At 43.6% G+C, this 24,991-nt stretch overlaps 1 protein-coding gene across 2 annotated transcripts in view; it reads left to right on the plus strand.

Moving 5' to 3' along the window:
* Positions 1-24,991, plus strand: part of WDPCP (WD repeat containing planar cell polarity effector) — a 547,580-nt gene that overhangs the window by 241,640 nt on the left and 280,949 nt on the right. For both annotated transcript variants that reach the window (XM_077485980.1, XM_077485981.1), the window contains exons 9-10: positions 1,073-1,264; positions 23,259-23,859. In XM_077485980.1, coding sequence (XP_077342106.1) covers positions 1,073-1,264; positions 23,259-23,859 — 793 coding nt within the window. The remainder of the gene's footprint in view (positions 1-1,072; positions 1,265-23,258; positions 23,860-24,991) is intronic.

The following is a 24,991-nucleotide window of genomic DNA, read 5'->3' on the forward strand; positions in this document are numbered from 1 at the left end:
GTCCATGCAATTCGATTTCAGGCTCGCATTCGAACTAAACTCGCACAGGACCCTTTTTTGGTCCGCACTAGAATCTGATCGCATGGGTGTTCACACCTATGTGATCCGATTCATGTACAAACTGACAGTTCGCAATGCAATATGCGAGCTGAAATGGGGGTGTCATTAACAATGTATTGACACTCCCTGCAGTTTGCATATGGCAGCGTGAACTGCCGTGCGAGTTGGGTGCAATTTGGGAACCCGCAGTGGATTTACAGGGTTCCAACATCGCAGCAGTGTGAACCGGACCTAAATAACAGGTAAACTTCTACTGCAGGGCATTATGTTCAGTTCCTCCTCAGGTGACCTACAGATTAAGTGCTCCAGATATTTATTGAACCTACCCAAAAAGCTTGTAATCAAGGCCTTGCTCTCTGCAAGTCAGTTAGCCCTGATCAAGGCTTCTCTAGTGTAAAAAGTCTTTTTTCATGTCACTTATTGTTATGGTTATCCATTATTGTTCATGGCCTTAAATGTTCTGGATACAAGTCTGACTTAATCACTGACTTCAGAGTCACAATAAATAAAGAATAAAAAAACAAGTGTGAACTATGTAGCGGCATGAAATAATCTCAGCCAAAAGAACACATTGTTGCCCAGCTAAAACAAGACATAATAGAAGTTGGTTTACGTATTTACAGCGGTAGTAAACTTTAGGAAAAAATAAATAAAATTCTCCCTGCAAGGTAAAGGTGCTAGCACATTATGAAAGACTTACCTTGAAACAAAGCCCTCCAGCAGCGTGCTGTCACCGCTTGAAGCCGAAATGGCTGAGCCGTGATGGCATCACTCCCACGCATGTGGATGGGAGTCATATCCACGGCACAAAGCTCTAAAGGATCTGCATGGGTATGCCAGTCCTTCAGAGTGCATGCGCCTGTGACATCACAGGCGGCCAACCAAGTGAATATCTCACTTTATTATAAGCTTACCTGTAGGTAAAAATCGAATTCAGGAGTTTACTACCGCTTTAAAACTGACATTAAAATTATGGTATTTGTTAATCTTTACTTATTTTTATTTTTTATAGATTTCATATATTGACATACCAGGACCAAAGGTTCGTCACCTGAGCCGTCATCTTGCACTAAACTGTGTACAGGATCTAGCAATTTGCTGGTGGCCAATACTAGAGGATAATATCTGGCCCTGGAGTCCGATTTCCAGTGAGAAAGATAGAGCCAACATGGTACTTTTAGGATGTGCCAATAATCGATTAGAGGTGAGATAAAGATGTAGTGAAATCCAATCGATGCCATATTCACAGTATCCAAATTAACAGTCAAAGTGTTCCTGTCATGAGAAAAACACTTCCAAAAAATGCCAGTGTTCTGCTTATGTCTGGATTCAGTATTTCTTAGTCACTGAACCAGAACAAACATGTAGCAAAAGTAAAAGTTAGAGAAAAGTTGCAATTCCTTATTTGCCTACCTGTTCTAGATGAGTGATGAGTGAAAAGTCTACACACCCCTGTTAAAATGTCAGGTTTCTGTGATGTAAAAAAAATGAGACAAAGATAAATCATTTCAGAACTTTTTTCCACCTTTATGTGACTTATAAACTGTACAACTCAGTTGAACAACAAACTGAAATCTTTTAGACCCCTTTCACACTGGGGCGGTTTTCAGGTACATTAGTGCTGGAAATAGCATCTGCTAAGCACCTGAAAACCACCTCCCATTTATTCAAGTGTGACTTTTCACACTCGGGTAGTGCGCTTGCGGAATGTTACAAAAACTCCTACAAGCAGCATCTTTGGGGCAGATTTGGAGCAGGCAAAATACCCTGCCCATTGTAATGAATGGACAGCATTTTGAAAGCGCTGCAAAACGGGGGTGTTTTTAACCATTTAGGGTTTAAAAGCGTCCCAAAAGCGGTGGGAAAGCGCCACTTGTTTTAGCTCATGGCTAGCGCTTTCAGTGTGAAAGCAGTCTTAGGTGGAGGGAAGTAAAAATAAAAAAATTCAATTAAATGGTTGCATAAGTGTGCACACCCTTAAAAGAATACTTTGTTGAAGCACCTTTTGATTTAAATACAGCACTCAGTCTTTTTGAGTATGAGTCTATCAGTATGGCACATCTTGACTTGGCAATATTTGCCCACTCTGAAAAAACACTCCTAATCTGTCAGATTGTGAGGACATCTCCTATGCACAGCCCTCTTCATATCACCCCACAGATTTTCAATTGGATTCAGGTCTGGGCTCTGGCTAGGCCATTCCAAAACTTTAATCTTCCTCTGGTGAAGCCATTCCTTTTTTGATTTGGATGTATGCTTTGGGTCATTTTCATGCCTAAAAGATGAAGTTTCTTTCCATGTTCAGCTTTCTAGCAGAAGCCTGAAGGTTTTGTGCCAATATTGACTGGTATTAGGAACTTTTCATAATTCCCTCTACCTTGACTAAGGCCTTTGTTGCAGCTAAATAAAAACAGCCCCAACGCATGATGCTGCCACCACCATGCTTCACTGTGGGTATTGTGTTTTTTTTGGTGATATGCAGTGTTGTTTTTGCACCAAACATATCTTTTGGAGTTATGGCCAAAAAGTTCAGCTTTGGTTTCATCAGACCATAACACATTTTCCCACATGCTTTTGGGAGACTTCAGATGTGTTTTTACAAAATTTATTTTGGCTTGGATGTTTTTCTTTGTAAGAAAAGGCTTTCATCTCGCCACTCTACCCCATTGCCCAGACATATGAAGAATACGGGAGATTGTTGTCACATGTACCACACAATCAGTACTTGCCAGATATTCCTGCAGCTCCTTTATTGTTGCTTTAGGACTCTTGGCAGCCTCATTGACCAGTTTTCTTCTCATCTTTTTATCAATTTTGGAGGGAAATCCCATTCTTGGTAATGTCATTGTTGTGCCATATTTTCTCCACTTCATGATGACAGTCTTCTCTGTGTTTCATGGTATATCTAATGCCTTCAAAATTCTTTTGTACCCTTCTCCTGACTGATACCTTTTAACAATGAGATCCCTCTGATGCTTTGGAAGCTCTCTGCGGAAATGGCTTTTGCTGTAGGATGCGACTAAGAAAATGTCAGGAAAGACCTACTAGAACAACTGAACTATAATTGGGGTTAATCAGAGGCACTTTAAATGAAGATATGTGTGTACTGACTCCTATTTAATGTATGTTTGAATGTGATTGCTTAATCCTGAACACAGCTACATCCCCAGTTATAAGAGTGCGTGTAAACTTATGCAACCATGTTATTTTATTTCTTTACCCCCCCCCCCCCCCCCAAAGATTTTAGTTTGTTTTTCAATTGAGTTGTACAATTTATAGGTTCTGAAATTATTTAGAGACAATAGAGTTGTCATGGCATGATAATTAAAATACCAGCTTTCTATCTGGAATTATATTTTGGATACTCAAGCTACTTACCTTTTTCTGCTTAAATACATTAAATATTTTATTAGGTTATTCGTTATATTTCTAGAATTAATATTAGGGTTTTTCCTTAGATTAGTAACCTGTTATACAGTATGCTGAAAGGTGCAATTAAGTCTATGACAAAAATATGATTTAGGATGTGCTTGGGTTTACTGAACATTGGCTTGCAGCTATTACATTTTCAGATCTCAAAGGTTTTTCTATGATTTATCTATCTCTTTACAACTTTTGCTGTAACAATACTGCTCAATGTCTTAATTTATCAAAAGTGACTAAAATACATGGTACCATTGTATAGTTAGATTGCACAGTATAGCTGTTTGGAATCCGAGCTTTATGCCGTGCCAGAATTTCCATAAGGTAGTCATTAAAATAAAATGAATAAATCATATTTCCTAACACTGAATTGTTTGTGATTAACACTGTTGCCGAGTTTTTCTCTCTTTTTTTTTTTATATATTTGTTTATTAATAACTGCATTTGAAATAAATATTTTCCTTATGTGAAGGAAAATAGTAAATCTTTAGAGATGTTATAAAATATATGCTAAATCTGCATTCAGGTGAAACCAAAAAACAGCTGCTGGCACCAAAATTGTGATGCTCAATTTTGTGAAAATATATAAACAACAAAGTGCAGCTCTAAAACATTAATATTAATAAGCACAAACAAAATAATAAAAGTGCAATTAAACCATATACAAAGTTATAATACAAATAAATAATATTAATGTAAATGCAAATTATGTTGAACCACATAAATAAGTAAATAGAATCCACAACATGCACAATATGATATGTCCTTAGAAGTGAGAAATCAATTTTATCTTCTGAGATGACAAGCCACACTGCTTACCTGAAAGAAATAGCCCTATATTAATGAGTGGTCAAAAAGAGCATACTCACAGTAGGCTGGGGTGCTTGAACATCCATAAAAAGGTTACACTATGTCTCGGCAGTAATCCAAATTGTAGAAGGATAGTGCAAACAAAAAAATAATACACATAGGGGATGATCTATTATTTATTAAAACCGGAGCACTCAGAATCTGGGAAGCTGTGTACGCTAGCCAATCAACTTCTAACTTCAACTTGTTCAGTCAATCTTTGACAATAAAACCTGGAAGCTGATTGGTTTCTATGCAGATCTGCACCACATTTTACATGCTCCAGTTTTGTGGACCCCCCAATAGTATACTACGTATCAAACATTATTTGATAAATTAATAAGTGAGTGCACATACTCACATGTGAAATGAACCAAACGTATTCACTGCAAAATTGACACTTATTACATCACATGACACAGGATTGGATAATTCTCGACCAATGGGTTATACTCCACCTCCAGGTTAGGAAGAGTTTTCACTCAAGAATGTACTCCTGGGAATTAATTTTGTCTTTCCTTCATTCAAAATTGGATTTAGCCTTGAACATTAAGGGGCAGATCTTGACTTTTGAAAGACCTATTGCTTTTGTTCAGGCATTGCTTCCTCTCCCTCTTCTGTTAGCTCTGGGTGACCTTAAAGTGGTTGTAAACCCTTACAAACCACAGGTAAGACTAGATGAAGGCTTACCTGTAGGTCCAAGAAATATCTCCTAAACCTACACGGTTAGGAGATATTTACAAAAAGACAGACACCGCTGTCTACGGCGCATGCGCCGTAGACAGTGACGCACAGGCGCACTGGGCATGCCGCTGCTAATGGCGATATGCCGTTAGTGGTGGCTCCCGTGTGCATGCGCGGGAGTGACATCATTGCTGCTCCGGCGCTGTGAGTGGCCTAAGCAGCGATACCCGGAAGAAGATGGACGCTCCGTGCTACAGGGGACAGCGATGACATTGCTGGCTCCTGTGTCAGGTAAGTGACACAGAATGGTCTACTATGCGATGCATAGTAGCCCATTATGCTTTACCTTTGCAGGGAGACAAAGAGGAAGTAAGCCCTTCAGGGTTTACTTCTTCTTTAACCTGATTTTGTCAGTTCTCCAGAAACCACCATTTGAACCTGTCAAGGATATCCCTCCCCCTGTTCTTGTAAGGTTACTATTGTCATAGTCATTACCTCGGATCAGGGGGTTTCCGAGGTTGGTGACCTTATTTTGTACGGAGGTGTTCTTGTGCTTTACAAGGATAAAGTTGTATTGATTCCTTGGGCCTCCTTTTTGCCCAAGGTGGTTTTACCATGCTTCTGTCCTGCTCCTAAGCAACCCAAGGAGCTTACCCCCCAATGTTTAGATGTGGCTTTGGTTGTTCCAGTTACCTCTTGGCCGCGGCCTTCGTTTGGCAGTCTAATTCCCTGTTAGTACTTCTTGGGGTTATTAAATAGGGCAGGCTGCTTCTCATTTCACTATTGTTATGTGAATTCATCAGATCATTACTGAAGCCTATGACCTTAAGGGGATGGCTCCTCCCTTTCTTGTCAAGGTTCATTCTAGCATTGCTGAACTTGGGCCTACCAACTATGGGCTTCTGAAGTCTTTAGTTCACACTTTTCCTAAGCTTTACCAAGTGGATGTTCAGGCTTCAGTGGGCGCTACACGTGTGCTTGACAGATTATTAAATCTCATAAAACCAAGTTTGTTCTAAGAGATATGATGGGGTTGATTTACTAAAGGCAAATACAATGTGCACTTTGTAACGTGCAGTTGCCCTCTGCAAGTACAGTTGCTCTAGAGGTTAGGTAGAGCTTCTTTGCAAAGAGTACCCACTAACATGCAAAGGAAAAAAAAGATGCATTTTTGCGTGCACATGATTTGATGATGGAAGTCAGAAGAGCTTCTGCTCATTTACTAAGCTCTGTAGCAACTGCACTTGCAGAGGTTAACTGCAATTTGCAAAGAGCACGGTCTATTTGCCTTTAGTAAATCAACACCAATGTGTCTGAAATTACTTTGTCATGTCATATTGTTGTTTTTGGATATAAATACTGCTTAAAAAAGGCGTGTTGGACATATACAATACACACTTGATATGATATTGTAGTGCACACATATAAGCAGCTGCTCAGTCACCACCTACTGTGTATCCTGTACTGTCTACAGAATACTCATCTACTGATATTTAAAATACAGGAAAATACACAGAAACCAATCACAGTTTATTGTTTGTTAGATTAACCACTTCAACAATTCAGTGTATTTCACTACTATAAGCAACATTTTTTTCTGAATTAAAGTGTGTATTGTTGTAATGAGTTTTGATTGGCCACAGCTAATCACATTATACAGATGGGCTGTGATTGGTCTGTCTGTACCATGTGATTACTGTGACCAATAACAGCTAGCAACACAACTGTACACAATGAATGACATGAATGGAAGCCATTCATTTTTTACAATTGTCATGTGATCTGCTGTGATTGCTCTCAGCGATCACACTATACCGTCAGCGGGCCGTTACACAGCAGGTGACAGATCGTGCCGTCTTATGACGTCCCCCAAGAACAATAGGGTTCCCACCCAGCCGTCATTTTTACAATGGCCCGGGTGGGGAGCAGTTAAAGGCATCCAATAAGAAAAACAATGTTGCTACTTGCTTGCAAGAGATAATTGTATTTTGTAGCATTCCTTAACGTGCATCTACAGACAACTTTTTTCAAATTTTGGATAGAGGTGACGAAGGGTTAGAACACCTATCAAGTGTTTATTGCTGTCCGTGTACTCATTGGGTAGACTCACCCTCTCTAATTGTCCTATGGGTCAGTGGTGATTAAAACATTTTAGGATTGTCAACATAATAGAAATAAGAGATCTCTTCTCATTTCGTACTACGTGTCTGACAGGAAGTAAAGTAAAATCTCGCCAACTTGACACAGCTGGAGACAGTAAAAAAAGCTGATGTTTTAACTATTCCATACTTTATCCAAAACTATTAGAAAAAGGTATGGTATTCTTTAACAAGGGAATATTCTACCTTACCTACTAGTTTATTCACTTCTCCCTATAACCTTATTGTCAGCCAGCATGAATTCCTTTTGTAATTGTGTTTTTATCTTGTCATTCAAGTATAGGGCAGAGGACAAGCCAGTATTGCCTGTAGGTTCTGTGTAGCCAATCTTTTAGCATTTACTGACTTCCCAAACCTGGTACACTGTATTTTGTAGGGTGCAGGGGTGGCCATTTTCATAGTGGAGCCTCTGGGTGGAGGTGGCCAGTGTGGTAGGGGAGCGGGGCTTTGCTTCCTTATGTCAAAGCTGCCCTCTTATGATGGGGGAACTAATGACTAATGGGGTGATATTCGAGAGGCAGAATGGATCCACAAAATGAGTGAAGCAGAAACAGGGAGATCCTTTCACTGCAGGCCCTCATTTTGCAGTTCACTCTTCATCAAACCACGTGAGACTACTAGTCAACGGCAGCCTTAAATTATCTCACACTGCAAATATACAGCACTTGGGCTACAGAAGAGGAGTGCCTTGGCTCAGTTACATACAGGAAGCACATTACCTATTTAAAATGATATTCTAAGCCCTTCTACACACGGTCGGACATTCAGACAACAAAATCCGTAGCATTTTGTCCGAAACTGGTGTTGCATACACACGGTCGGACATAGTTGTCGGAAAATCTGATCATTCATAACGTGATGACGGTGTGGTACAGAGAATGCCCAAGACAGTCCTACCTCTGTTTCTTAGTCATGTGATGTATGATATGGGCACACTTCCTCCCTTTTAGCTGCATTTTGCCATGTTTGCGTTCAGAAGCATTTTTAACCACTTCCCGACTAGCCACCACAGTTTTACTGCGGCAGAATGGCACAGATGGGCGAAGCAATGTTATGTTACAGTGGTCGCGACGATTGGAATAGTTTCAGAACCGATCAGTCTCCAGGCCCAGGCCAATGATTTCTGGCCCGGACCTGCTGATCGGTCCTGACAAATGAAATCCTCCCTTGCCTGTGTAAGTGTAAACACAGACGGGGAAGTAATGTCATCTCTCCTCGTGGAACTCTTTTCCATTCCAGAGAGAGGAGAGAGGACATCCAAACATGAGTTGCACCAACACTACACTGACACAGTACACATAGGCACATATTTCATCCCCCTATCGCCCCCCCCCCCCGTTAACCCCTTCACTCCCTGTCACTGCGTCACCCAGTGCAGTGTTCATATTTTTTTTTCGATCACTGTACTGGTGTCACTTGTGACACTAATCAGCATTAGGGTACTCAGTAGTAGCCCCAGATAGATCTAGGGACCACCCTAATAAAGGTTTAACCCCTTGATCACCCCGTCACCAGTGATCACCGTATTAGTGTCACGGGTGACGCTGGTCAGTTAGTTATTTTTTTTTATAGCGTCAGGACACCTGCCGTATATTACCTAATAAAAGGCTTCACCACCTGATCACCCGGTGGGTGATATCAGTTAGGTTTTAGCATCAATTAGGGTCTGTGTCGCTCCACGCAGCATCAGATTAGTGCCAGTAGAGCTAACACCCATGCACGCACCATATACCTCCTTTAGTAGTATAGCGTCAGAACAGATCAATATCTGATATGATCAGATCTATACTAGCGACCCCAGTAGTTTAGGGTTGCCAAAAATGCAGTGTGTGCTAGACCAGCCCAGATACCTGCTAGCACCTGCGTTTAGGCCCTCCACCCAGCCCAGCCCACCCAAGTGCAGTATCAATCAATCAATCAATCACTGTCACTTACAAAACACTTAACTGCAGCATTTGGAGAGTTAGGCCTGATCCCTGGAACGCTAACAGTTTTTTGGTAGCATTGGAAGCAGACGCTGACGACAGAGTAGTGGTCCCTGCCAAGCTCAGGCTTACCCGACCCTGTTCTTCTGCTGTTGTTGAGGTGCAAGAACCGCAGGGCTCTTCTATGGAGTAGAGAGCCAGTACTAGTGCCTCTCATCCTTCTGGTGAACTGGCAAGCACCGGTTGCCTAGTACATACTGCTTGTACATCTAGCACTGCGGTATCATGTGGTGACATGGCGATTCCCATAAGTGCAGTTCAAGCTGGGGAGGTGGCTAGCACAACTAGTGTCCCGCAGCCACCAAGAAGACAAAGACAGGCCCTTCTAGCCCATAGTGCCCTTCCTGCTGCATTTGCCAAACCAAATTGGGAGTTCACCACTTCCGCAGAACCCGTACTGCCCCCATTCACTGGCCAACCCAGAATTCAGGTGGAAACAGTTGATTTTACGTCACTTGATTTTTATTCACTGTTTTTCTGTTGTGGACCTTCCTGGGCCTATCCCTCCTCATGGGCATTACTAAAAAAAGTTTGTTGCAATCATATTGGTCCACTGATCCAATTCAACATATGCCTGTGTTCTCTGTCTTCATGACCAGGACGCGATATGAGCAGATCTTGCGGTTCATGCATTTCAATGATAATAAACTCAGTCATCCTCGAGGTGACCCTGAATACGATCGGCTCTACAAAATTCACCCCTCATAAACCACTTCAACCAGCAGTTTGCAGCCTTGTTTATTCCCGATCAAGTTGCCTGTTTTGAGTCCCTGATTACATTTTCTGGTCACCTGCCATTCAAACAGTATCTTCTGAGCAAGATATGGGGTCAAGATGTATAATCTCTGTGACAGGGCAACAGGCTATACATATAGTTTTATGGTTTACGAGGGAAGTGATAGTTGTGTAGAGCCGGAGAACTGCCCAGACTGCATAGGGAATGCTGGTAAGATTATGTGGGACTTGGTGTCACCCTTATTCGGAAAGGGGTACCACTTGTATGTGCACAATTATTACACAAGAGTGCCAGTTATTAGTCACTTGTTTGATCATGGAATTGGCGCATGTGGCACCGTGCGATCTAATCGCCGCAGCTTGTAGATTCCCATCTTAGGCTGGGGGGAGAGAGCCTGCTTGAGATGTAATAATTTGCTCGCTGCGAAATGGAGGGATAATAAGAATGTTTTCGTTATGTCCTCCCTTCACGCAGACACGACAGTCCAAATTCCTATGGTGACTGGTATTGTGGAGAAACCCCTCTGTGTCCATGAATATAACCTTAATATGGGAGGGGTGGGTCTCAAAGACCAGTTGTTGGCACTGTACCTAAGACCAGACGCTGGTATAAAAAAAGTGCCTGTATACTTATTCCAATTGGCTCTGCTGTATGCTTATGTGCTATACAAAGGTTCAGGATGAACTGGATCCTTCCTTAAATTCCAGGAAGAGATCATCACAGCCCTTCTGTTTCCAGACTGCGCTGTGGCCCAACTTCCCAATCCAAATGCAGTAAACCGGCTGCATGAGAGGCATTTTCTGCATGTCCTCCATGGTACCACTACCCAAAGAAATCCCCAAAGAAGATGTAATGTCTGTAGAAAGCGTGGATATAGGCGTGACACCCGCTTTTATTGACCCTCCTATCTTGACCAACCTGGTCTTTGCATTGGTGACTGTTTCAAATGCTACCACACACTAGTGGAGTATTATCGTAGGGTACAGCATTGCACAGTCCTAGGCACACTTACACAGGGTCTCAAATGATGAGATGGCCATCACATTTTGAGAGACCCAAATCTGGAACATTTACAGTTTATATAAAAGTGTGTTCTCTCTAGTGTTACTGTATTTTAGAACTGTAATGTTTTATTTTTACCATCATTAGAAGTCGGTGGATGAAGGGCGGTATTCTAATGGTGGGCATACCCACTGATCAGTTTTTCGTTAAGCTCACAGGCTGCATGAAAAAAGAACATTACAAAATATGCCCAACAGGGAGCAGCAGCGTACTGGTATGTGGTTATACCAGAATGATGCCTGCAGGTTTAGGTATCATCTTGGTATCATTCTCTTCAGCCAGTGGTTGGCTTTCATGTAAAAGTAATCCTAGCGGGTAATTGGCCTCTAGACTGCTTTTACAAGCAGTGGGAGGGAATGCCCCCCCCCCCCCACTTTCTTCCATGGCTTTTTCAGGCTCTCCTGTCCCAACAGGGAACCCAAGAATGCAGCCGGTGGTTCCGCCAGCTGACCATAGAGCTTGATCGGAGACCAGAATGGCGCCAATCATCTCTATGGCCTAAGAAACCGTAAGATGCGAGCATTTCATGACTTTGTCGGTTATAAACAGCGCCATTGTGAAATTGGGAAAGCATTTTATCACACCGATCTTAGGGCAGAGGAGAGATCTAGGGTCTAATAGACCCCATTTATTTAAAAAAAGAGTACCTGTCATTACCTATTGCCTTCATAGGGGATATTTACAATAAAACAATAAGAATTATAAAAAAAATAAAAAAATGAAAGGAACAGTTTAAAAATAAAACAAAAAAGCTAAATAAATAATGAAAAAGCACCCCTGTCCCCCCGTGCTCACACGCAAAGGCGAACGCAAGCGTCAGTCCGGTGTCAAATGTAAACAGCACTTGCACTAGGCATGTGAGGTATCACCACGAAGGTTAGATCGAACGCAGTCATTTTAGCAGGAGACCTTTGTTAATCAAAAGTGGTAACCTGTAAAGGATATTAAAGGCTTCTAAAAATGTATGTAGTTTTATCGCCAAAATTTTAAAGAATGTCGTGTTTGGTATCCATGCACTCGGCATAAAAATCATCTTTTTAATTTCATCAAACATTTGGGCAATATAGTGTGTTTTAGTGCATTAAAATAAAAAAAGTGTTTTTTTTTCCAAAAAAATTGCTTTTGAAAAATCGCTGCGCAAATACTGTGTGAAAAAAAGGTTGTAACACCCACCAGTTTAATCTGTAGAACCATTGCTTTAAAAAAAAAATATCATGTTTGGGGGTTCAACGTAATTTTTCTAGCAAAAAAATAATAATTTTTCATGTAAACAAAAATTGCCAGAAAGGCCTTTATCTTCAAGAGGTTAGAAGAATGGGTGATGTGTGACATAAGCTTCTAATGTTGTGCATAAAATTGCCAGGAAAGCTCAATCCCCCCCCCCCCATGACCCTTTTTGGAAAGTAGACCCTGAGCTATTTGCTGATAGGCATATTGAGTCTATGTAATATTATATATTTTGCCACAAGTTTCGGGAAAATTACAAACTTTTTTGTTTGTGCACAAAGTTGTCACTAAATGATATATTGTTCAAACATACCATGGGCATATGTGGAATTACACCCCAAAATACATTCTGCTGCTTCTCCTGAGTACGGGGATACCACATCTGTGAGACTTTTTGGGAGCCTAGCCGTGTACGGGACCTCCCGAAACAGTCACCACCTTCAGGTTTTCTACCTATCACAGTTTCAGAGACCCTGAAATGTCAAAATAGCAACCCCCCCCCCAAAATAACCCCATTTTGGAAAGAAGACACTTCAAGATTTTTGCTGAGAGGCATGTTGTATCCATGGAATATTTGATATTTTGCCAAGTTTCAGGAATATTACAATTTTTTTTTTTTATATATGTGGAATTACACCCCCAAAATACATTCTGCTGCTTCTCCTGAGTATGGGGATACCACATATGTGGGACTTTTTGGCAGTCTATAGGACCCCGAAAATCAATCGCCGCCTAGCCCCACAAAATGTGGTAATTTGGGGGGGTTTATGCTATCTTGGCCTTCAAAACTGTGATAGGTAGTGAGGAGTGAAATCCAAAATTTACGCCCTTAGAAATCCTGAAGGCGGTGCTTGGTTTTCGGGGTCCTGTACACACATGAGGTATCCCCATACTCAGGAGAAGCAGCAGAATGTATTTTGGGGTGTAATTCCACATATAACCATGGCACGTGTGAGCAATATCAACTTTTTTTTTCTCATAACATTTTTTTATTTTATCAAATGAGAACAGAACAATTAAAGTTGCTGCATATGGTACATGGCATATGGTTTTTGTCATTTTTCAAAAAAATAAAATATTCAATGGTTTCAACATGCCTCTCAGCTATTTCCTTGGGGTGTCTACTTTCCAAAGTGGGGTCATTTTGGGGGGTTGTACTGCCCTGCCATTTTAGCATCTCAAGAAATGAGATAGGCAGTCATAAACTAAAAGCTGCATAAATTCCAGTAAATGTACCCTAGTTTGTAGACGCTATAACTTTTGCGCAAACCAATATATGCTTATTGACATTTTTTTTTACCAAAGACATGTGGCTGAATAAATTTTGGCCTAAATGTATGAATAAAATTGAGTTTATTGGATTTTTTTATAACAAAAAAGTAGAAAATATAATTTTGTTAAAAAAATGTGTTTTTTTTCTGTTTATATCGCAAAAAATAAAAATCGCAGAGGCAATCAAATACCATCAAAAGAAAGCTCTATTTGTGGGGAAAAAAGAATGCAAATTTAGTTTGGGTACAGCATTGCATGACCGTGCAATTACCAGTTAACCACTTCCCGCCCAAGGTACGTCCAGGGACATCCTTGACTAGGGATGAGCCGAACACCCCCCGGTTCGGTTCGCACCAGAACTTTCGAACGGACCGCAAATTCGAACGAACGTTAGAACCCCATTGAAGTCTATGGGACTCGAACGTTCGAAATGAAAAGTGCTAATTTTAACGGCTAATATGCAAGATACTGTCCTAAAAAGGGTTTGGGGACCTGACTCCTGCCTCAGGGGACATGGGTCAATGCAAATTTTTTTTTTTAAAACGGCCGTTTTGACGGGAGCACTGATTTTAATGACGATTAAAGTGAAAAAAAAAAGTGAAATATTCCTTTAAATATGGTGCCTGGGGGGTGTCTGTAGGATGCCTGTGAAGTGCCACGTGTTTCCCGTATTTAGAACAGTCCCTGCACAAAATGACATTAAACGGAAATAACACCATTTAAAACTGCTTGCGGTTTTAATCTTATATCTGGTTCCTGCAATATGGTTGAAAATCATTGAGAAAAATGGCATGGGTAGCCCTCCCTGCACATTACCAGCCCCTTTAGGTCTTGTACGCATATTAAGGGGAAACCCCGTACCCATATTAAAAAAAGGAAATGCGTGTGGCCCCCAGGCCCTATATACTCAGAACAGCAGTATACAGGCGGTGCAAACAAGACAGGGACTGTGTAGGTTTGTTGTGTTAAGTTGAATCTGTTTGTAATTTTGAACTGGTACATTTTTAAAGTGTAGCTCCAGTCAAAAAAACTATTTTTAAGCTTTTTGGAAAACATAGGGAAGGGTTATCACCCCTGTATAATTTGTTTTGTCGTACATCTTTTTTCATCTCACTTGCTGTTGTCTCCTTCCGTTTGCAAGTAGGAGATGTTTGTAAATTGGATGTTTGAAAGTAGGGGCCTGCCCTATATGCTCTGCAGAAATGGCAGAACAAGGTGTTGGTTTTGCCACAACATTGTAAGCCCTCAAAGTGACTCTTGGTGGGCGCTGGAGCGCCCTGCTGTGAACGATTATATCAAGAATTGTAATTACATGCCATTGTTGAACAGTGGTAGAAAAATTGACCTTTGGTGGTTGTGGTGCTGGTGCCACAACACTATAAGTCCTCACCGTTACTCTGGGTGGGCACAGGAAGGGGTCCTCCTGTGAAATATTATATCAAGAATTGTAATTACATGTCCCTGTTAAACAGGGGCAGAAAAATTGGGCCTTAGGCACTGATGCTGGTGCCACCACACTGCAACCTCTGCCATATACTCTAGTTTTATTGCAGGAATTAGCCCTGCTGCAAAGCATTGCATCAAAAATTGTAATTAAACGCCCCTGTTAAACAGGGGCAGAAAAATTGGGCCTTAGGCACTGGTGCTGGTGCCACCACACTGCAACCTCTGCCATATACTCTAGTTTTATTGCAGGAATTAGCCCTGCTGCAAAGCATTGCATCAAAAATTGTACCTAAACGCCCCTGTTAAACAGGGGCAGAAAAATTGGGCCTTAGGCACTGGTGCTGGTGCCACCACACTGCAACCTCTGCCATATACTCTAGTTTTATTGCAGGAATTAGCCCTGCTGCAAAGCATTGCTTAAAAAATTGTACCTAAACGCCCCTGTTAAACAGGGGCAGAAAAATTGGGCCTTAGGCACTGGTGCTGGTGCCACCACACTGCAACCTCTGCCATATACTCTAGTTTTATTGCAGGAATTAGCCCTGCTGCAAAGCATTGCATCAAAAATTGTACTTAAACGCCCCTGTTAAACAGGGGCAGAAAAATTGGGCTGATGGCATCAACCAGAACCAGAAATGTTCTTCCAACATATCAGCGGAGGAGGAAGAGGATAGACAATCAACATAACAGGACAGTCACTCAGCATCAGCATAGGCAGTCTTGAAGGGATGTGGTATTTAAAAAAAAAATATTCGGTTACATCAGCTTCAGGTGCTTGGTAGCTTTGGGTGATCCAAGACTGATTCATCTTGATGAAGGTCAGTCGATCAACTGATTCGGTGCACAGGCGCACCCTGTGATCGGTAACAAAGCCACCAGCAGCACTGAAGGTGCGTTCCGAAAGAACGCTGGATGCAGGACAGGCCAGTAGCTCAATTGCATACTGTGCAAGCTCTGGCCAGTGATCCATCCTCAAGACCCAGTAAGCCAGAGGATTTTCGGTGGGAAAGGTGTCCAAGTCTGACCTTGCCCCTAGGTATTCCTGCACCATGTAAATCAGACGCTGGCGATGGGTGCTGGAACCGATCATACCTTGGGGCTGCGGACTAAAAAATTGTCTGAAAGCATCAGTCAGACGGCCACCTTCTCCACCGCTCCTTCTGACCGATGCCTCAGCAACACGTTGTCCAGGACCAGGAGTTTGTAACCTCCCAGTCTCTGGGAACGCGTTGCACAGACCTTTCTGCAAGGCCTCCCGGAGATGTCTCATCCTCTGCTCCCTCTGCGATGGCAAGATAAGGTCGGCAACCTTACCCTTGTACCGTGGATCAAGGAGAGTGGCCAGCCAGTAATGGTCCCTCTCCTTGATCCGAAGAATACGAGGATCCTTCCGCAGGCTTTGCAGGATCAGGGAGGCCATGCAGCGTAGGTTAGCTGAGGCATTTGGTCCGGAGTCCTCTGGGTCACTAAGGACAACATGATCCGCAGCTACCTCCTCCCAGCCACGTACAAGTCCACGTGTTTCTTGGGACTGTAAATCATCCCTACAAGGCTGCTGCTGCTGCTGATGCTGAGTGCCAGCCTCCACCTCCATGCTGACACAATCATCCTCCTCCTCCTCTTCCTCCTCCTCATCCTCTTCCTGTGTGATGGGTGGCACAGCAGGAACACTGTCTGGATAAAGGGGGCCTTGAGAGGCAAGGAAGTCCTCCTCTTCCTGCCTCTGTTCTGCCTCAAGTGCCCTGTCCATTATTCCACGCAGCGTATGCTCCAAGAGGTGGACAAGAGGTACAGTGTCACTGATGCATGCACTGTCACTGCTCACCATCCTTGTGGCCTCCTCAAACGGTGACAGGACAGTGCATGCATCCCTGATCATGCCCCACTGGCGTGGTGAGAAAAAACCAAGCTCCCCTGACCCTGTCCTGGTGCCGTAGTCGCACAGGTACTCATTGATGGCCCTCTGCTGCGTGTGCAGCCGCTGCAGCATGGCCAATGTTGAGTTCCATCTGGTGGGCATGTCACATATAAGGCGGTTCTTGGGCAGGTTCAACTCCTTTTGGAGCTCAGCCAGCCGAGCACAGGCATTAAATGATCGGCGGAAATGCACACAGACTTTCCTGGCCTGCTTCAGGACATCCTGTAAGCCGGGGTACCTGCCCAAGAACCGCTGCACCACCAGGTTAAGGACGTGAGCTACACAGGGCACATGGGTCAGTTGTCCCTGTCGGAGGGCAGAGAGGAGGTTGGTGCCATTGTCGCAAACCACCATTCCTGGCTTAAGCTGGCGTGGCGTCAACCACCTCTCGGCCTGCCCCTGCAGAGCTGACAAAACATCCGCCCCAGTGTGGCTCCTGTCCCCCAAACAAACCAGCGCAAGCACGGCATGGCATTGTTTTGCCTGCGTACTTGCGTAGCCCCTGGAACGCCTACGGAGCACCGCTGGTTCTGAGGACAGAGCACTGGAAGAGGCCATGGAGGAAGAAGAAGAGGAGGGGGTGGAGGAGAGAGGTGTGTCACAACCAATAGTAGCATTTTGGAGGCGTGGTGGCGGAACAACCTCCAACACTACTGCACCTTGTCCTGCATCCTTCCCAGCTGCCAGAAGAGTGACCCAATGGGCCGTGTAACGTCCCTGTCCATGCCTGCTGGACCATGAGTCAGCGGTAATATGCACCTTACTGCTGACCGCCCTGTCCAGCTAGGCAAGGACATTGCCTTCCACATGCCGGTAGAGAGCCGGAATCACCTTCCGTGAGAAAAAGTGGCGTTTGGGGACCTGCCACTGAGGAGCCGCACATTGTACAAACTCACGGAAGGGGGCCGAGTCTACCAACTGAAAAGGCAGCAGTTGAAGTGCTAGCAATTTAGCCAAGCTAGCATTCAACCATTGGGCATGTGGATGGCTGGGAGTGAACTTCTTCCGCCGGTCCAGCAGCAGGGGCAGGGACATTTGCCTGCTATAATCGGACGTGGGTGTACCGCTAGCAGAGTTCCCGGAAGCACTTGCCTGTGACACACCTAATTCTACACCTTCATTCCTCTCAGAGCAGGTTTCAGAGAGGACTGAAGGTCTAGTGGGGTTGGAGATGCCAGCTGATGAGGAGCAAGGAGAGGTCCGCTTTGTTCTTTGGTGTGGGTCTTTGAGGTACGCTTGCCAACGAGCTGCATGGCAGGTCAACATATGTCTGGTCAAGCATGTGGTGCCCAAGCGGCTGATGTTTTGGCCACGTGAGATACGCTTGAGACATATGTTGCAAATAGCAGCGGTGCGATCTGATGCACTCGTCTCAAAAAAGGCCCACACCAAAGAACTTTTATAATAACGCGCAGAGGCAGCGCTCTGCACAGGCGGAGCTCTGCGGTGTGATTCAGTCGGTGTGCTGCCCCTAAGCTGGCCCCCGGAGGGCATCCTGCCTCGTTGGACATGTGCCGCCTCCGCCTCCTCCTCCTCCTCCTCCCTCCTTCCAGGCACCCACGTGGAGTCAGTGCCCTCATCATCCCCTCCCTCTTCATCGCTGTAGAAAACCTGGCAGTATGCTGCAGCTTGTGGAACATGACTGCCAGATTGCTGTCCTTCGTGAGCATCCCCTCTGTCTGCGCTCACGCTACTGCCTTCCTCTAGCTGAGTGTCATCATCAGAGCCCACAAAACACTGGGCATCCTCCTGGAGCATGTACCCAACACTGTGCTCAAAGAGTTCAGGAGACTCCTCAGGAGGACGTGGTGGGTCTAGGGAAGGAGTCACTGATGATGACATTGAGAGGAGGGAAGACGATGCGTTGGCAGCTGCTTTGCTACTACCCTGAGACTGGGTGAGAGAGGATGAGGAGGATGAAGAGGGCTTGGTCATCCACTCTACCAAGTCGTTGGCATGTTGCGGTTCAACATGTCCAGCTGCCGAAAAGAAGGACAAGCATGTCCCATGGCCACGTGCTGATGACAATGCACCGCGTCCACGACCAGCACTGTTGTCTCTAGACACAGAGCCTGCTTGCCCTCTTTTATCGGCTCACGCCTGTCTGCCTCTCCTTGCTGGCCTTCCAGACATGGTAATGGCCTGAAGGGAGTTGGGTAAAACAGCAGTTGGGTAGTTTATATTGTGCTGGAGGCACACAACACCCACTATCTCCTGCAGATGCCTTTTTTATAGAACAGCAGAGATAAAGGGGTATATGCAGATGTATACTGTACTGTGCTGGAGGCACACACAACTTCCAATAACTCCTGCAGATGGCAAGTGGGCTCAAATAGAGAACAGCTATGTAGGTGGATATAGCGGTATGTACTGGGTACAGAGCACGCAGACAGCACGCACTATCTTCTAACACTACTGACTGCAAGCTCTATTATTAAAGATAGATCACTAGCTATATAGGTGAGGTGAATATAGCGGTGTATACTGCGGTCAGGGCACGCAGACAATAACAAGAAAACAGCAGAGATAAAGGGGTATATACAGATGTATACTGTGCTGTGCTGGAGGCACACACAACTTCCAATAACTCCTGCAGATGGCAATTGGGCTCAAATAGAGAACAGCTATGTAGGTGGATATAGCGGTATGTACTGGGTACAGAGCATGCAGACAGCACGCACTATCTCCTAACACTACTGACTGCAAGCTCTATTATTAAAGATAAATCACTAGCTATATAGGTGACGTGAATATAGTGGTGTATACTGCGGTCAGGGCACGCAGACAATAACCACTACACAACAGCAAGATAGAAAATCAGCCGAAAACGATCGGTGTGTACTGTGTTGAAGGTACACAGAACACCCACTGCTTCAGACGCCAACACACTACACGAGGCCGCCGCAATGGCGGCCTTATATAGTGTGGGGCGTGCACTACACAGCCTGAGCTATGATTGGCCACAGGCATCCTGCCTGTGGCCAATCATGGCTCTCCTCCTGCTGGCGCTGCGATTGGCCAAGCATGCGGGGTCGCATGCGGGGTCGCCATCGCAGTGCATTGTGGGCCGTGAGTGCCACGCGAATTTGACGCGAACGGATCAAAGTGTTCGGATTTCGCCGAACGGACGAACAGCCAATGTTCGAGTCGAACGTACAGTCGACTCGAACACGAAGCTCATCCCTATCCTTGACTTTCCGGGGGTATATCTGAATGATGCCTGAGGCCACAGACATCATTCAGATATCAGCGTTTTCAGCCGGCAATTCCCTGCACCTTAAAAAGGATGATAGCGACTGTTTCGCCGCTTGATCGTTCTTACGGAAGGTGGGAGGGGACGTCCCCCCCCCCTCCCGCTGCCCTCCGGTGCTTCTACTGACTCACCACTTCCATCGGTGAGTCGGTCACAGGATCCGCCGGCCCCCGGATAATACCATAGAGATTTCCGGCGGACCAGATTGTCCCCGGTGTCTCTATGATCGTTCGGAGGCCATAACATCACGCCCGGCCTCTGCATTCAAAATAACGGTGCCGATTTGGCTAGGAAGCCAGGATCGTTTTTTATTTTTTTTATTTTAGGCTTCCCAGCCTAGAGGTGAGATATGGGGTCTTATTGACCCCATATCTCACTGTAAATAGGTCCGATCATGCCATATTTCTATTAAAAGGGATGTTTACATTCCTTGTATTAGGAATAAAAGTAATCAATTTTTTTTTTTTTTAAGTGTCAAACTAAAAAAATAAAAGTAAAATTAACAATAAAAAAAAAGTGAACGCATACGCGAGTCCCACCCACATATGAATGTGAGGTATTGCCGCGAACGTTAGAGCGAGAGCAATAATTCTAGCACTAGACCTCCTCTGTAACGCAAAACATGTAACCAGTAAAAAAAATTAAAACGTAGCCTATGGGGATTTTTAAATACCAAAATTTGGCGCCATTCCACAAGTGCGTGCAATTTTGAAGCGTGACATGTTGGGTATCTATTTACTCGGCGTATCTTCATCTATCACATTATGCAAAAAAATTGGGCTAACTTTACTGTTTTTTTTTTTAAAGCATGAAACAGTTTTCTTTCTGAAAAAAACGCGTTCGAAAAATTGCTGTGCAAATACGGTGCGAGATACAAAGTTGCAACAACCGCCATTGTATTCTCTAGGGTCTTTGCTAAAAAAACATATATAATGTTTGGGGGTTCTATGTAATTTTCTAGCAAAAAAAATAGGAATTTTACATGTAGGAGAGAAATGTCAGAATTGGCCTGGGTGGGAAGTGGTTAAAGCAGCGCAGTGCCAAATTGTAAAAAGTGCTCTGGTCATTGAGTAGCCAAATCCTTCGGGGCTGAAGTGGGTAAAAAAGGAAAAAAAAATCTATACATTTTTTTTAAATAGTTAAAAATGAAAAACATCTGTTAATGAAATGTGGCTTAACGCAAGTTACCACATTTAGCCACGTTTAGAAGCATTTCGCGCTTGAAATGCCTCTAAACTCCGCTTCTGAACCCATTTTTTTTGCATTCCAAAAAAATCCTCTGAACTCAACTGCCTAGAAATGACTGTAAACTACCCTTTGCGAAAGTATTCGGCCCCCTTGAACTTTTCAACCTTTTGCCACATTTCAGGCTTCAAACATAAAGATATAAAATTTTAATTTTTTGTGAAGAATCACCAACAAGTGGGACACATTTGTGAAGTGGAACGAAATCTATTGGATAATTTAAACTTTTTTAGCAAATAAAAAACTGAAAAGTGGTGCATGCAAAATTGTTCGGCCCCTTTACTTTTAGTGCAGCAAACTCACTCCAGAAGTTTAGCGAGGATCTCTGAATGATCCAATGTTGTCCTAAATGACTGATGGTGATAAATAGAATCCACCTGTGTGTAATCAAGTCTCTGTGTAAATGCACCTGCTCTGTGATAGTCTCAGGGTTCTGTTGAAAGCGCAGAGAGCATCATGAAGACCAAGGAACACACCAGGCAGGTCCATAATACTGTTGTGGAGAAGTTTAAAGCCGGATTTGGATACAAAAAGATTTCCCAAGCTTTAAACATACCAAGGAGCACTGTGCAAGCGATCATTTTGAAATGGAAGGAGTATCAGATCACTGCAAATCTACCAAGACCTGGCCGTCCCTCTAAACTTTCAGCTCAGACAAGGAGAAGACTGATCAGAGATACAGCCAAGAGGCCCATGATCACTCTGGATGAACTGCAGAGAACTACAGCTGAGGTGGGAGAGTCTGTCCATAGGACAACAATCAGTCGTTCACTGCACAAATCTGGCCTTTATGGAAGAGTGGCAAGAAGAAAGCCATTTCTCAAAGATATCCATAAAAAGTCTCGTCTAAAGTTTGCCACAAGCCACCTGGGAGACACACCAAACACGTGGAAGAAGGTGCTCTGGTCAGATGAAACCAAAATCAAACTTTTTGCCCACAATGCAAAAGGATATGTTTGGCGTAAAAGCAACACAGCTCATCACCCTCAACACACCATCCCCACTGTCAAACATTGTGGTGGCAGCATCATGGTTTGGGCCTGCGTTTCTTCAGCAGGGACAGGGAAGATGGTTAAAATTGAGGGGAAGATGGATGCAGTCAAATACAGGACCATTCTGGATGAAAACCTGTTGGAGTCTGCAAAAGACCTGAAACTGGGAAGGAGATTTATCTTCCAACAAGACAATGATCCCAAACATACAGCAAAATCTACAAAGGAATGGTTCCCAAATAAACGTATCCAGGTGTTAGAATGGCCAAGTCAAAGTCCAGACCTGAATCCAATCGAGAATCTGTGGAAAGAGCTGAAAACCGCTGCTCACAAACGCTCTCCATCCAACCTCACTGAGCTCGAGCTGTTTTGCAAGGAAGAATGGGCAAGAATTTCAGTCTCTCGATGTGCAAAACTGATAGAGACATACCCCAAGCGACTTGCAGCTGTAATCGCAGCAAAAGGTGGCTCTACAAAGTATTAACGCAAGGGGGCCGAATAATTTTGCACGCCCCACTTTTCATTTTTTTATTAGTTAAAGAAGTTTCAAAAATCCAATAGATTTCGTTCCACTTCACAATTGTGTCCCACTTGTTGGTGATTCTTCACAAAAAATAAAAATGTTATATCTTTATGTTTGAAGCCTGAAATGTGGCAAAAGGTTGAAAAGTTCAAGGGGGCCGAATACCTTCACAAGGCACTGTACATGTACTGATAAGATAGCATAGAGGAGAGGAGAGTTCAGGAGCAGTTGAACCTAAACATCCATTTAGCAGCAGCAGTGTACACAAGGCCTCAATGAATAGCTATGTAATGTAGTAGATAAGAGCTTTTAAGCCTGAATTATCCATGTATTTACCTGGGTTTTCTATGGGTTTTTGGTCGTCATTGCTTACTTTTATACATATTGTTTAAAATGTTTTATTTTCTGTCTGTTTTTTCATTAGGTCTTAAGCTACATCCATACTGAGGGAGATATTTTGGATGCTGGCTTCAGTATGACTCAACCTTACCAGGTGTATACAGTGGAACAGTCCACAAACCCAGAGAGTGAACCTATGGCTGATAGCTGCATTTATGAATGTTCCAGGAACAGACTCCAGTGTGTCTCTGTCACTAAAATTCCTCTCAGTTCTCGGGTAATTAGTTGTGGCAGAAATCTGTCTGAAGACAAGCTTGTTCTTGGGTGTGAAGACTCCTCTGTTATTCTGTATGAAGCACATCGAAGAGTGACCCTTCTAGCCCAGGCTGAACTCCTACCTGTTCAAATAAGATGGCATCCTATTGGCTGTATATTTGTAGTGAGCAACAATCAAGGTGAACTTCAAATTTTTGACATGGCATTGGCACCAGTTAAGGTCCAGCTTGTTGCTGAAGACTTTGCCCCAAGAACTACTTTACAATGCAGTAAACATTTTGAAGTGTCAAGCAGCCTGGTAGACATGAAGTGGGCAGTCCCTGATAACATGAGTGATAGTGCATACATCCATAACCTTTTGTTCCTGAGATTTCATGGTGGACCATTAGGAGTGCTTCAGTTTAAGCTTGGTAAGTAATCATAATTCTTTTTTAGTATAATCTTCATATAAGTTATTTTTTGAAATGTAGTGTTAGTACTATACTGTAAAAGTGAGTGCACCCCTCACATTTTTGTAAATATTTTATTATATCTTTTCATGTGACAACACTGAAGAAATGACACATTGTCACTATAAAGTAGTTAGTGTACAGCTTGTATAACAGTGTCAATTTGATGTCCCCTCAGAATAAATCAACACACAGCCATTAATGACTAAACCGCTGGCAACAAAAGTTAGTACAAGTGAAAATGTCCAAATTGGGCCCAATTAGCCACTTTCCCTCCTTGGTGTCATGTGACTGGGTAGCAGGTGTGTTAAATTTGGTGTTATCATTCACGCTGTCAAACTGGTCATTGAAAGTTTAACATGGCACCTCATGGCAAAGAACTCTGCGGACCTGAAAAAAAGAATTGTTGCTCTACATAAAGATGGCCAAGGCTATAAGAACATTGCCAAGACCCCAAAAACTGTGCTGCAGCACGGTGGCTTGCCATGGTCAACCAAAGTTGAGCTCATGTGCTCAGCTTCATATTCAGAGGTTGTCTTTGGGAAATAGGCATATGAGTGCTGCCCTGCCAGCAATCCTGCAGAAGTTGAATGGGGGTCAGCCTGTCAGTGCTCAGATCATACACCACAGACTGCGTCAAATTGGTCTATATGGCTGTCGTCCCACAAGAAAGCTTCTTCTAAAGATGATGCACAAGAAATCCCTCAGTTTGCTGAAGACAAGCAAACTAAGGACATGGATTACTGGAACCATGTCCTGTGGTCGGATGAGACCAAGATGAACTTATATGGTTCAGATGGTGTCAAGCGTGTGTGTGGTGATAACCAGGTGAGGAGTACAAAGACAAGTGCCCACAGTCAAGCATGGTGGTGGGAGTGTCATGGTCTGGGGCTGCATAAGTGCTACAGTTCATTGAGGGAACCATAAATGCCAACATGTACTGTGACATACTGAAGCAGAGCATGATCCCCTTCCATCGAAGACTGGGCCACAGGGCAGTATTCCAACATGACAATGACTCCAAGACGACCGTTGCCTTGCTAAAGAAGCTGAGGGTAAAGGTGATGGACTGGCCAAGCATGTCTCCAGACCA

This window comes from Lithobates pipiens, unplaced genomic scaffold (assembly GCF_037356315.1).
Source record: "Lithobates pipiens isolate NorthernLeopardFrog02 unplaced genomic scaffold, aLitPip1_a1.2 Scaffold_18, whole genome shotgun sequence".
NCBI classification, from domain to species: Eukaryota; Metazoa; Chordata; class Amphibia; order Anura; family Ranidae; genus Lithobates; species Lithobates pipiens.